Source organism: Haliaeetus leucocephalus, unplaced genomic scaffold, assembly GCF_000737465.1.
Source record: "Haliaeetus leucocephalus isolate CR32 unplaced genomic scaffold, Haliaeetus_leucocephalus-4.0 Scaffold140, whole genome shotgun sequence".
NCBI lineage: Eukaryota > Metazoa > Chordata > Aves > Accipitriformes > Accipitridae > Haliaeetus > Haliaeetus leucocephalus.
The window spans coordinates 524799-539568 of NW_010972576.1; the positions used below are offsets into that span (position 1 = coordinate 524799).

General features: G+C 35.1%; 1 protein-coding gene across 1 annotated transcript in view; it reads left to right on the plus strand.

Moving 5' to 3' along the window:
* SPOCK3 (sparc/osteonectin, cwcv and kazal-like domains proteoglycan (testican) 3) overlaps nt 1–13904 on the plus strand; it is a 144086-nt gene extending 130182 nt beyond the window's left edge. Inside the window, exons 6-9 of the mRNA XM_010586063.1 lie at nt 4068–4289; nt 11063–11125; nt 12379–12516; nt 13551–13904. Of these exons, the coding sequence (XP_010584365.1) occupies nt 4068–4289; nt 11063–11125; nt 12379–12516; nt 13551–13723 (596 nt within the window). The 3' untranslated portion in view covers nt 13724–13904. The remainder of the gene's footprint in view (nt 1–4067; nt 4290–11062; nt 11126–12378; nt 12517–13550) is intronic.
* The last annotated feature ends 866 nt before the right edge of the window (nt 13905–14770 follow it).

Sequence of the window (14770 nt, forward strand, 5' to 3'; positions counted from 1 at the left end):
AGAGAAAATCTTCTTTCATGATGTAGACATATGAGCAGCAATTTTTGCTCCCCTCATTCTAATGCCCCAGTACTTAATCAAGAATAAATTACCATCCTTCAACTATACTAATTTTCCCCCTTTACCTTCTGCTTTTTGTTTTGTGTCACAACTGTGAAAAATGTCGAAGAACAGCATTCTGGTTGGTAGTCAAAGTGATAATATCTGTAGTCTGTGATTTGGGCAGTTAATTTCCTGGTTCTAGGTCACCTGGTGATTTTGTGATTCCTAGTTCTGTATGACGTGACCCCCTCATGTGTCAAACCATGTTAGCAGATGTTAAACTCTAGGTATGTACTTAAGTGCTTTCCTGACTCTCTTTCTTAATTATATCACCTTCAAGAGTGACATCTGTATTATTTTATCAATATTACGGTAGAGGAAGAAAGTCATTGCACAGAGAAAGCACTTCCCATAATCTTAAGTTTAGACAGTTCCTTAAAGGTTCCATAAAATTGAACGAAGAATTTCCCTTTACAACAGTAACCTCTTAAGGGTTTATAATACAATCATGGAACTGAGGTGATGATCTTTATGTGGCGTAGCAGTTCTGGAGGAGGTGGACTGCTCCATTTTAGATCAAACAAAGCTGCTTTTGTCTCTGTAAACATGTGCCTGGCTTACCTCTAAAATACTTCAGCGATTTGTGACTGATGGTCATGAAAGAGTTTGGCTTGGTGAAACAAGCCAAATGAAAACTAAGAAGATACGTGATTTTCTGTATTTAAAACACTAAAATTGTAAATACCAGAGAAGAGAAAGAACTAAAAAAAATAGTAAAAACAACAACAAATATACCTGGACTGTAAATAAAAATGCAAACTACTTCAGAAGCAAATTCTGAAAAAAAGAAACATAAACTACTTTCCAGGTAAAAAGCATGATAGTTTTTGAAAATATTACATCAGACCATTATTTAGTAGAAAGCTAGACCTCATGACCCACAGTGCTTTTTCTCCAGTATATGATGCTATTTAATAGATAGGTTGTGACAGCTTTAATATATGTCAACTTTATTTTTCAGACTTGGAAATAACAAAAAAAGTTTCTTATATGAGATAGTATTGTTTGAAGTAGGTTTATTAATTCTGATGTGCCAGTTGTAATATATTTCTGTTTACTAGGAAGTGTATATCATAAATACCAGACTTCAAACTCTGTATTTAAATACTAAACCACAGTTATGTTGAACTTTAACTTGATTTATAGAAAACATTAGAACATAATAACATTTTTCTGGTGTTTTCCTGTTGATATCAGTGATTTGTAATAAAATCATCTGGGTTTTAATGATATTGCTGGCTGACTCCAATGCAAATGTTTTAATTTCAAGCTCTGTCCTTAAGTAGGACAAATGTAATAGATAAAAATCCAGTGGGACATCACTGTTAGACACACTTTTTAAAAATCTAAAAGCTATATAGAAAGAAGTGAGAAAAAATTGAGAAATGGGAATAGAGGATGAACTCAATTCACAAGCTAATGCCTGGGGAATCAAGAAAAAAAAATGGGGATAAAATCATCTGCAGTTATATAATATCATTCCAACTTTAATTTAATGATGCATAAAACCTTTGAAATGTTCAGTGGTCTTTCACTATTCTTCAGGTAAATTTATTTCTATTTAGAGTAAAATTTGAAACTGGCTGAGAGAAATAAAATAAGCAGGTGTTTGGGGGTTTTTCCTTTTTCCTTAGTAGAGTTTATTAAATACATAATACTAGCTTCTAGTGTCCTAAAATACAGAGTACTTAATGATGTGAGTTTTCCAGCATGGACCACAAATTCTAATTTAAAAATACTTTGTCCCAAGCTTGAAAGTGATGCCTCTTTCAATAAATTTAGGCTTAAAATTCCACATGCAGATGTATTAGCTACAATGATCTACTTTGCCCACAAGATCTGTCCCTGAATACACCTTTAAAGGGCTTTTATTTTACATTCACTTCTAGCTGGCATCTTATTCATTAAAATCTGTCTCCTCATGGTTGCTGTTTTTCTGCAACTTGTCTTACAGTTTGGTGAGCTGGGCAAAATGCCAAATTCAGAAAAATTTTGTGGGCACAAGAACAATTACTCCCTTCATGCAGGTACACAAAAGGCAGGATAGGAAACAGTATGTATCACATCAACCCTTTTCTGAATCCAAGGTCTTGATGAGGATCTCTAGCTAAAAGCAGGACTAGCAGGCAAAAGAGAAGTACCTGGGAAGTGTTAAGAGGCTGTCAGGAACAGAGCCTTAGAGGTAAATAAAGTTATACTGAACATTCATCCTTAGACAAAATGTTTTAAGGTGGTGGAACCTTCCAGAATTTTTCAAATCAGAAACACCTGTTAAATAATTTTTATATCTCTTACCAATAAAGTTGAATAACATATCTGCTATAACATATCTCCTATAACATATCCTTATTCATTCAGTCAGGTCCTGTCTCTCTCTGCTCTTCCTAATCCACAAAAGAAATAAGTTGTTTTGTCTTGATGTTTTATTAGGGGCTGGAGAAGAAGGAAAAGAGACACCATTAGTTGAATGCCTGGCTACGTTTTTGTGTTGAACACATCAAAAAATTTCATAAATATCAAATGGCTTACTTTATTTTTTTGCTTTTTTCTTTCTGTCAAGCAGAAATAATAATGAATGTGACAGATCAACAGGGAGCAAGAAAAAGTGAGGCTGCCCTGATAAAAAGTCATAGTTAATTTAGGATTTCTGGGGAAGGGGAGTTTATGTGGTTGTCTGACTTCCATGGGGAGTTTTTGGTGTTACCAGTTTTCTTTTCCTTTCCGAAATGGTTGTTCTACCATAGCATGGATATTTCCACATTATATGTATCTAAAGGAAAATCTACTAATTTCTAAATCTTGATTACTAAGTTATCCATGTTGACCTGTTTTAACAGTAAAGAAACACTTTCCAGATTTCTTTATTGTTTTCAGAACAACAGCTAAGGCAGGCAGGCTTGATTTTAACAGCAGTAGAAACTGGGAATTCCTGTGTGCTCTTATGTCAACTTTTCTATAGCCATATTCATGAATCTCATTTTTCCAGTGCTCAGTTTTAGCTAAAAAGTTTTTAGAAGAATAGTATTTAGTAGCACTAAACCTTGTTCTGTATTAGGTTGTATACTCAACTGCCTAGCCACATGCACCATAAGCCTGTGGTACAACCCATAGCACATGAACAGGAAAAAATGTGTGTGTGTATCAAATGCAGCTCACATCTTCTACATAGGCAAGAGGCCTAGCAGTTTCTGAATTTCTCATCCATGTCCATATGAAAGTCTGCATGTACTTTACAGTTGATGCAGGAAAAACAAACATGAGGTCTGACCTCTGGCTACAGGAATAATTAACTCAGCCTGTTCCTGATGGCCCTTTTTCCAAGCAACAATTTAGGAAGATGTAAGCTCTATTAGTAGCTCTGATACTGGCAGCCAGCTGCTCTTAGCAATCATCTTTTCCATGGCCTCCTCCAAGATATAAAGTATTTCAGGTAAAGATAAAATATCATAACTTCCAAGGCATTGCTGAGGCTGAGTATTGTGTTCCTTTTTCATAGAATTGAATATATGTTACAGGAAGAAAAAAAATGGACTCCAACAAGTTACGTGGAATTTATTCTCTTCTTAGTTCTGTAAACATTGCAAAACCACTTAAGCTTCACCTTCCTGATTTATAATATCACTAAAATTCCTCAACAGAATTATTTTCTAGGAAATCAATGTAGAACATTTATTATACTGTGTGTGCTATAGGTATAATGTTTGACAAGAAAACTCATATTTCTAAATGCTTTGAGACTGATGGTGGGATTAATTTTTTTAGCAGGTTAATTTAATGATTTTTTAAAATGAAGCTGACATATAATTTATACATAGTACTTCAATAGCATACACTGTTTACGTACTGTAGCTATGTACTGCTGGAGCAGTTGCCATGATGCAGCATTCTTTTGTGGTGGCTGAGCTCAGCAGCTGCTAGATCTTTCCTGATACACGATTTTTTAATTATTTTTTTTTTCCTCTTAGGATTTGATACCAGCATTTTGCCAATTTGCAAAGACTCCCTTGGCTGGATGTTTAACAGGCTTGATACGAACTATGACCTGTTGTTGGACCAGTCAGAACTTGGAAGCATTTATCTTGACAAGAATGAGCCATGCACCAGGGCGTTCTTCAATTCTTGTGACACATACAAGGACAGTTTGATATCAAACAATGAGTGGTGCTACTGCTTCCAAAGACAGCAAGGTAAAAGATTAGAACAACCTGCATATGTATATGATTGACCTTTTTTGTAGTGCTTTATCTTTTTTTAACATAGTAAGAAGATTACAGTGAACTACAGACTCTTAAATGTTGTACCGTGAATTTGTGCTAAGGTTTTTGACCTATTGTGAATACCTAAAATGAAGTTAAAAAAAAAAAAAACAAACAGGAAAAAAACCCAAAGAAACAACCCAAGCTAAATGGAAAGGCTTGCTAGAAATTCAAAGATTCTAAATAAAGTTCAAAAGAGTGGCTAATGCTTTTACAGCAATATTGTTTCTCATGCCAACTTCCAGTAAGTATGCAGAGGAAAGAGACCAAAATAAAGAACAAAATTACTTAAATTATTTCTTTCCCAATCTACTTCACCTACATTATAAAATAAACTTTTTTATTGCTGAAGTAGGGCATCTTAATGTTCCATTTTGTGAGCCTATTAAAATAACTGAATGAACATTATGGATAAAGTTATTTCCAGTCATTTGAATTTAAAACCAATTGATTTTTACTGTCTAGATGAATCTCTTGTTAATGTCCTGATGTGATTTCGTTAAACAAATAAACACAACCTTAAGCATTATTTTCCTGAGGATCATATAACAATTTTAGATCTAGGTGAGACATCACATAAATTATATAATCAAACTAGTTGTAATGAATCAAAGAATTTACTTATTAAATATTGGCTGAAACTGGACAGAATTGCCCCTTCATTTTTCTTACTAACATAAGGGAGATTTTCAAAGGGATAAATAGCAGCCAGGGTCCAAATTTCTACTGCCAGCAGAGGAGATAAGACTGATTTGGTGAAAAGTTCGCAAAGTTCAGCCATTTTGAAAATTTTAATATCAGTTTTTAAATCTCAGTTGTGCCCTTAAAACTCTCCTGATAAATTCCCATTAGCACGCAGCATCTATGGTTTGACTCTGATTTCTGTGGAAATAAAGATTCATGCCACATCTGCCAGATGTAAATCTGAACAAAAATAAAGCTGTACTTCTGTAGATACATATTAAATAGCAGACTTCTTTTCTTTGGTAACTTTAGTTAAAAAGTTAACATTTAATCTTTCAAAACACCTTGTTTGTTTTACAGTAGAACAATATTTTGGCTTTTATTTGTATAAGCATGCATGTACTGCTAACAAAATTAGCAAATGAAAAATAACCCATCCCAGAAGTAAAGTAGTTCTTAAAGTAAAGAGCATAACATGTTTTGTTTGGTTGTCTTCAAAATAAAAAAACACCATCACAATCATTTCAGCTTAATATATAAACACCCTAACTCTTTGGAGGGCAGCATAATTCTTTTCAATTCTCAGAGAAAGTACAACACATAACATGTGGCCTAGTATGGTCCAAGGCTCTTCTACCAATTTCATATAAGTTGTGTAGACCATAACCAGGAGATTAAGAAAGCACTTCCACAGATTAGTTTCAAGTAGTTTTGCATTCTATAGGCTATAAATTCTGTTTGTCTAAAGTATTTGCTCAGTGTACTGCTAGAACCCAAGGATGGTATCATAAAGAGTTATCTAAACACTGGTGAACTATATTAATGGTACCCTGTAGGCTGAAAATCTGGGATCCAGCTTTCAGTGACACTGATTCTCCCCATTGAAGAATCCAATATCATCAAGCTTTTCTTCCTTTTTCACCAGTTTCCTCACTGTCTTGACCATGGTGGTGTGATAAGGTGCTGATTTAAAACAGATTAGATAGCTTGTGATACCACAGTGTGTTTGAGCATATAGCAAAAAAAGTTGTATCCTCAACTTTGTAAATGAGGTGAAATCTGAGTTTTGGCAATCCTTGCACATTGAACATGCACTCTATCCCTCCAAATTAACACTGCCAACAAAATCTATGGTCTCCTTTTTTGACGATGTAAGGAGGAAAAAAAGCTTGTAGTATTCTTTGGTCACATCTTATTATTAGGTCTTGCACAACTATCTGAGTGCTAACTGCCTAGTGTATTAGTGACCCACTGAATTCTCTATTCATAATTTGCAGTGGTATGCTAAACCTTGTAATATGTTTATGCTTGGTTATGTTTTACTTGATTGAACAATGTAAATAAGATCTTTAACTAGAACTTTACTATTAATAGCAAAGAGATGGCTAGGTAGAGAAATTCAGTGGCTTCTTTCTGATGTTTACTAAAATAAGTTGATATTAACAGAATGCTTCAAGCCATGTAGACAGCACTCTCTATTCATTGAGCTTAGTAGGTGTTTTCTGGGCAGATCTACAGTTTTACGGCACTGCTGTTGATTAACAATGTTCGAAGTGAATACAAAATTTAGTCAACAATGTGTATCATACTGGATAGAAATTCCATTGTGCTTTTGTAAAATACATAGTATTTGCTTGAGTCGTTATCTGAGAAGCCCTCTTGCTCTTTGATCTTAGCTTCACAGTTCAAGACTGCCAAGATCAGACAAGTACTTGCAACTCTTCTCATTCTTTCTTTCTGCTTGAGTTCTGTCATGATGTATTACAGTACACTAGACCCATTACTGCACATTACTCACAACTTCTAGTCAATACAAGCAACTTCTTATGAATACTTAAGTCAGATGTTTGTGGCTCAGAAAAAGATCTGTCCTGCCATGACTAATGCTTAAACACTTACGTACGGCTCAGTGGTGCTTATTGCATTTTGTCTTGGCCTTATTCTGCTTTAAGTGTAGTTTGGTATTTCTGAGATACATCCAAGACACTGTAATGCATTTCTGCAATACTTCAAAATCTGCACTTTTCCAGTGCTCTTTGCAAGTCTTCCTGTACACTTTGGCCTCTAGTTTCAACTACAATTCATGCAAGTGCTTCAGTGCTCATCTTCTGAACTTACTTTCTTAGTTGTTTGATGCTAGCTTAACTCTTTAGTGCTTATCTAAATGCTGAGGCACTTGCAGTGTTAGCCTTTTTACAGGTTGAATTTCTTTCTGCCAGTATTTCATCATTATTACACCCTTGGTTTTGTTGCATCACTGCTTTAGAGTAGGAGAGTACTGAATTTTGCTGGGAATATTAATGCTTAGCACCTAAGTATTTCTTTACTGCAGGCCTCTGCATGGATCTATTAGTCCAGCACTTTTCTAGATGGCTTTTTCTTACAGGCTCTTCTGTCTGTCAAGGCTGGAAGACATCTTTATGACTTTAAAAGTAGTCCATCTTACGGAATAATGATAATTGTAGTGATTTGTTAATCAGTCTTTTCAGATTGCAGGACTTCAAATATATTTGTAGATGGTTCTAAAGAAAAGTGTAAAGTGCCTTAACACGTAACTGAGGTCCCCAGAAAGATTTCGTGAAGTTCAGTATTGATGGTTCAAATCCTTAAAGTTCAAGCCTCGGTTGTCCAAGAACAATTATAATACTTGAACCCAAGCACAGGCAAGGCACAACATGGCAGCCTAATCTGCAGTGCCAGAAGCTAAGGTGGTCTGCCAAATATTATCTACCTGATAGATGGAAAATCACTGTTTTGTAATTGAATAAGATGGAGAATCTGTGAAAGCTGGAGGTTCACTGTGTGGGTGGCAGCTCCTTGTGGCACATCTGTTAAAAATCCTAGACATTCTTTGTCAAATCTACCAGTTTTACTCCCATTGCTCTGTTAATGTGCCTCTTTGTGGTAAATCAAAGCTTAATCATACTAGCTTTGCAGCATCTCTTGACACAACTGAATATTGATGTCTCAAGGGCCAGTATTAATAACATGGGATACTCTGGTGTACATCAGTACTTCGATCACTGAAGAACTGTGGATGGCTAAGTGGTTCATGAATCACCCATAACAATGCAGTGATATTGTCAGACAATTCCTGCCACATCTGTGGAAGTAAATTAAGGATGAAGAGGATTAGATCTCTTATTTGTATTCAGATTACCAGAAAGGCTGATGTCAGATTCATTTCTATTTCAAAGGAAGCCACCACACTGATTTTTGTAAAGGAATTTCTTCTCCTTGGCTCAAGACTCCCAAAAGTGGTCCAGTGACACTGCTTTTTTTATTGAAATAAATTCAGAAATCTAAAAGAAAGCTTTTCCAAACTCGGGAACTAACTGGAATATAAAGAGGGAAGCGTTATGATTTGGGGAGAGAGGAAAAAGGATATGCTGTGGACCAAAAGGAATTGGTTGAACTTCTAGCCTGCCATTCTCTTTGACAGTTTTAAGCACCAGAGTGATTTAGTATTGTTAAGAGTTTTTGCTGCTTTTATCCTGAGAAGCAAAGCTTAAGTGTGAATCTTGAAGACCTAGCTTCTGAGAAGAAGAGAGTTTTGGGTAAGTAACTTTCTCATATTGCCTTGTTACCTTTTGGTTAGTGGAATTCCTTTTTGTAATTATACCACCAAAGATTTATAGCTGTAAATGAAGATTTTTTTCTTTAGGCATAGTCCATCATTTTTACATTTCCACATGTTAGTGCTCATGTGTGCAACTTTGTGTTTCTAATTTAGGATTTTTTTCCACAGAACAAAATATGTGTATTTTTCCTATTTGACTAGTTCTTCTCCTTCAGCATATTTTCCATCTTCTTTGAAAGATAGAATAGAAGAGAATAGAATCATTTAGGTTGGAAAGGACCTTTAAGATCATCAAGTCCAACTGTTAACCTAACACTGCCAAATCCACCACAATCCTAGATCCTTCTAGCCTGTGGCACTTGCATGCATAAATAACTATAATTTTTTAGATTACTGATTAATTGCAAATACCTTTGGTTTAAGAAATAAGTGATCCTCAGAATGTTGTACAGTTAAGAGCTTAAGTCTTTAAATACCAGGAAAGACAGAAACCCTAGTTCTGAAAGGTAATGAACATCTCTGGCATAATAGTGAGCATGATCATCATCAAAGCACCTCTTACAACAAGAAATGTAAAACTTCATATAGCCTCAGCAAATACTCAAAGACTAAATACTTAAAACCCAATACCCCCCCAATGATGTCATGTCCCAGTAGTTTTCAAGAGCACACACAGAAAATGGCTTGGTTGTCTGGAAAGACATCTCTTGAAAATTTGTTCTGGCACTAAGACTCCTGTGAACAGTATTTTAAAAGTAGAGCCTATTTTTGAGGCCTTCACTCTAGAAAGAATCATTATAGATTTAGTGTGAAAACCCGGCCCACCAGTCAAGACCACTTGTTTATAAGCTTCTTTAAAAGTATGGGATATGTAAAAAGCATTTAAAGTGTAAAGCCAAGAGAAATTAACAGCCTGCTGTCAGTCAGGGGTTATTATTGTCCTCCAGTTTCTATTTACTCTGTTAGATAAGAGCTCGTGAATAATACCAAAGGCCTATTGGTATATCTAGGCTGTGGCAGCCAAGAGGCTCTGTGTTCAACAGAAATATATTTTTGATCCCCAGTTCATCTAGGCATTTGTCATCAGAGTTTGAACATTTCTACAAGAAAGGCACCTCCATGTATTATAATGTCTTCTTGCTGTTCCTGCACTCCTTTGTGCATCTTGTGCTGCTCTCAGCCGGCTAAAAGGGTGAGCACTCTTGTTTTCCTTTAGGAGGAATTCAGGAAAGGCTGCTTTGGACTATCACCACTCAAGTGATTTTTGCCTACCCATTGCCCTACACAGTGACTGGGTTCTGGTCTAACTGTGTGCTTCATCAAGAAGCTAGGCCAGTCCTACTCATCTTTAAACTAGCTCAGAAGATTTTTTTCTGTTCGCGTGGAAAAGAAGTAGTTTCACTATATTTCAGAAGGGAGCCTTGAGTTAATTGCATGGCAAAGATGTATTCTAAATAATCAGAGTCTGCTAAAATGGAAAATACATTTAATATTCATAGAATGTGAGATTTTAGTGAGATGTTATCAGAATATTGTCTGGGAACGGTATAAGCTGAAGACACATGTGAGTAAACTCAGTAATACTGCTGTGGATTCAGAGTGAGAAATGCCTTTGTGCTAACGGTCTAATGTAGTATGCAATATCAGTGTTCAGAGATTAGTACTTTGTTGACTTTGATTCTTTCACTTAACAGTAACGTATACACATTCACGTCTTATTTCCTTCCCATTCATGGGGCATACTGTTACTTGCTTTTATAGACAGTAGAAAATTAAATGATTTAGAACTGGAGTAAGCTATAACTCTGAAGAATGCAAAACTGAATTTTAATACCTGTTCTGCCTGTTAAAGCCATCTAAATTTTAGCCACTGTTTTTAACTCAGTTTGCTGAACATGAGGCTCTGTACCCATGGGATTCAGTCTTAAATTGTTGCAATAGAATCACAAGTTGCAGACTTCAGTGGAGAAAATTCTTATTTTCTTAGTGTAGTACATGAAATATGAAACTTGAACAAGAACAAAAGGGAAAGAATTAAAAGAGCCATCCTGTTTCTAACTAATACATGAGGCAAGCTTCACAGTCACACTCTGATTTCTGTAGACTGATAAAATAGGGTGTGATAGAGTTACTATTTTGGTCTAGCATTCTTCAATCCTCCAGACTAGTGACTAGATGCTTACTTACAGCTGGGTTAACTGGGAGTGGCCTTCTGCACAAATCCATGGTGGTGCTCTAATTCATAATTCTGGAGCTGTAGCAAGGTGCAGTAATTCTTTTATTTCAGAGCTTAGAACATGACTACTAATGCAGGATGCGTGTGTTTCTTAAGGTCAGTAGTTAGAGTGACCTTAGGATGTAGCAAACTGTGAAAACTTAGTCATATGCTTTCTTTCCTAGATACAGTGTAATCTGTTTAACATTTTTTATGTCATTCTAGACCCACCTTGCCAGACAGAACTCGCCAACATTCAGAAGCAGCAAGGAGGAAAGAAGCTCCTAGGTGAGCCATAGATCATTCTTTTGAAGGTTTTATTGCTTACATAAATAACCCTAGTGAAACAGCAACATAAAATCAATATTAATCCAACAAAGATAGACCGCAGTAAATTCCAGCAACAAAATTTATGAAATTTTTGAAAGCTATTAAACTTAGTTTTATTACCTTACCTACCAAAAGATATTACCTCTGTTTTATTACCCTAATAGAAGGTACGTTTTTACAGTTATAGAAGGGACAGTGTAAGGCACTCCTAAATTAGTATCTCTGCTGATCCTTTACCTATAATATTCTTTAAGTAATTGAAATCTTTGTCTTGAATCAGTTTATATTGTATCAATATTACTGAAATGTAAAATCTTCATTTTACTGTTAGCCACTGTATAAAAGCTGCAATAAAAGGCTTGGCCCAATGTAGTAAAAACTGTATTTCTGCTACAACTGTATTTCTAACAACAACCATACACTTCAAAATGCTTTCATATGAATGTTTTGTTCATAGTGGTTTGTCTACTTTTTATGTTTCTTTCAAAAAGTCTCTGTTCCAAATGAAAAACAGTGGATTATTCAGCCTTGGGCAAGTCACTGACTCACAAAATAAGTTCCTGATTGCGTCTCTTGTACTCTTGGTGGGGAATCCTTTTGGCTTAGAGCCTAATTTGACTAGGTACTTTGCATATAAATGCAAATTTCATTCATTTTTTACATTTGCTGTTGATAAAATTAGTGTGTTACACTGCATTTGTCTTCTTTGGTGGGGGAATTAAATAATAGTAGATAACTAAATGAATTGTAAAATATATATTAAATAAGAATAGCTCCTAAGCCTTGTAACAGATAATTTGTTAGTCCAGGAAGCCTGGCCCTCACTATTCAGACTTGTTTGTACTCCACAGATTATAGAACATCCCATTCAGGGCTGGGTGCTACATTTGAACTTTTTCCCCAGAATACAGCAAAGATCTTGACTGAGATGTTCAGGGAGTAAGAAATATGTATCACAAGATCAATGAAAAAGTTAAAGGGAGATTGGTCACTTTATTTCTTGAAATCAGTCCAAGGCTGATACGTGTTATTTTTCCTCCCACATTTGATATATTCAGTCATTTTCTGCTTAACTGAATTTAGTAGTAGTAAACCAGCCAGTGTAAAGTCTGGAATGAGGAAAAAGCAAAAGGAAGTTACTTTCTGCTATAATTGTTACATTGGCCAAGAGGCGGTTTTTAATATTCTTATTCAATATTTATATATCACAGGGCAGTACATCCCCTTATGTGATGAAGATGGGTATTACAAACCAAGTCAGTGCCATGGAAGCATAGGGCAGTGCTGGTGTGTTGACAGATACGGTAATGAGGTAACAGGATCCAGAACAAATGGTGTGGCAGAATGTGGTAAGTTAAGAAGCCTTTGTAGCATTTGGTTTAGAGTTGTTATTCCCTTTGATTACCAACAAGATTAAATTTCTTCAGTAAGAACAGATGTGGGACCCAACTCATGGATTTGGAAACAAAAAATAACAAATTATAATTTTTTATTGTTATTACTTCATTATTTTTTGCAACTCCTATCACTGTGTCAGCTATTAATAAACCTCATATATGTGCTTGGCATAGTGTATATAAACCTAGGGAAAATTAATTATCTAAAGCAGCATTAGACAAGCCCCAAAATGCTTGATGAAATAAATCCCTTTGGGTAATCAGCATGCTAGTGAATTCAGTTTGACATATTTTTCAATTTATATTTGAGGGAATTGCCAGAAGTTCCTAGCACCCTAAATCTTCCCTTATTTTTCCCTTCCCTGCAGCACTGTGCAACTTCTTCCAAAAATTCCCATGTCACCTTTCTTTGATGCCCCAGATACAAAAAAATGGCAAAAAAAAATTTTCCTTTTTAAAAAAAAAAGTCCTACATTACTCCTTTCCACTTCTTCTGCAACAAAGGAACATAGCCTGAAACAAAGGGTAAATTTAACACCATATTTGACATGCAAGCTCATGCCTGTTGTCCATCTAATCCAGGATCCCTTCTAGATAAATGGACAGTTCTAGATAGTTCAAGATAATATGTAAGAACTGACCAATAGACAGTGTATATTATCAGTAGTCCTTATTGTCATCTGTAAGTTGGACTTAAATCTCTTTCACTTGTTCCTGGCACTCATTACAGTTCTTTCTACAAATCCATAAAATTTGTCTCCTTTGTTAACATTGAGAAATTAATCCCTATTGAAGTGATTTTCTTGTAGGACAAAAAAATTTTTGTATTATTTGTGTTTTATTTCTAAGTCATGCTGTATAGTTTAAAATAAGTAATTGTCCTGAAACTAAAAATTCTGGTGTGCCTTTTATATGCTTATGTATATCATACTATAAATATGTAGTGTATCTTGTGTGTCTTTTCTATAACTATCATACCTTTTTAGCTATTGATTTAGAGACTTCAGGTGATTTTGCCTCTGGCGATTTCCATGAATGGACAGATGATGAAGATGATGAAGATGAAATAATGAATGATGAAGATGAAATTGAAGATGATGATGAAGATGAAGGAGATGATGATGTTGATGATGACGATGATCATGATGGATATATTTGATGATATTAGGGGGTTCATGAATTGTACCTTTCTAAAATCCACAACATGACATTTCATAAAATCCCTTTGCTCTCCAAGATCAAAAGGATTCTAACAAACGTGTATATTTTGTATGATTATTTCAAACATTGCAGCTGGAGTCATAGACTAGTTTTGTTTAAATAAAAATAATTATATTATGTGCTTTTGAGTTTTTAAATGCCTTTGCGCTGAAGAAAACACATTGGAAGTCTAGCCTGAGGAAAGAAATGTTATGTGCTACTGAAAACATAAATGTGCAAAACACACTATAAAGACAACCAGTCTCTTTAAAACTCCGGTGAAAAGGTACTGGCCCTTACTTGGAACTGTGCATGTCCTCTTCAGAACACATACTGTAACTTAACTTTAGTTCTGTCAGTGTTTTAGGCCCTGCGGGCTTTGCAAATTGTCCATTTAATAAATCAAAAATGTATTACAGTAGAAAAACATTGGTGCACGAGTAGGATCTCACCAGCCTTTAATTAACCAAAGGTATGGAGAAAAATTATCAGGAGGGAAAAATAAAGCAAAGTCCTCCTTTGTGTTTGCATTTATAGTTATGTTTTTTTACTAGGAAATGGCTAGGTTATTGAGAGGATTTTTCAAAAGCAGTAGCATGGACAAGCACCAATTCTGTAATTCTAAAGTTTTCTTGTCCTTTTTTAAGTTTTTTTTGTTCACGTCAAGGTCATACAGGCTTTATCATTATTTACTCAAACATTGCTTCACCCTTTGTTGTTTCTCTGTATTTCTCTCTAATCAGATTAGCATAAAATATTTTACATGGGGAAAAAATTTGCTTAAAATTATATTACCTTTATACATGACTGTATTTCAGAGTATTGGCACTTGCCCCAAGGTAGTTTTTAATAAATGTATAATGATACTTTTTATTTTCTTAATTCAGGAAGTAGTTTTGCATCTTTATCTTAATTCATGTTGTTTTCTGTTACTAGTGCAGAAACTTAGAGAGCGTATTGTAAAGGTGCCTTGCAAAATAGAAATAGAGAGGTTTTAGCATGCATA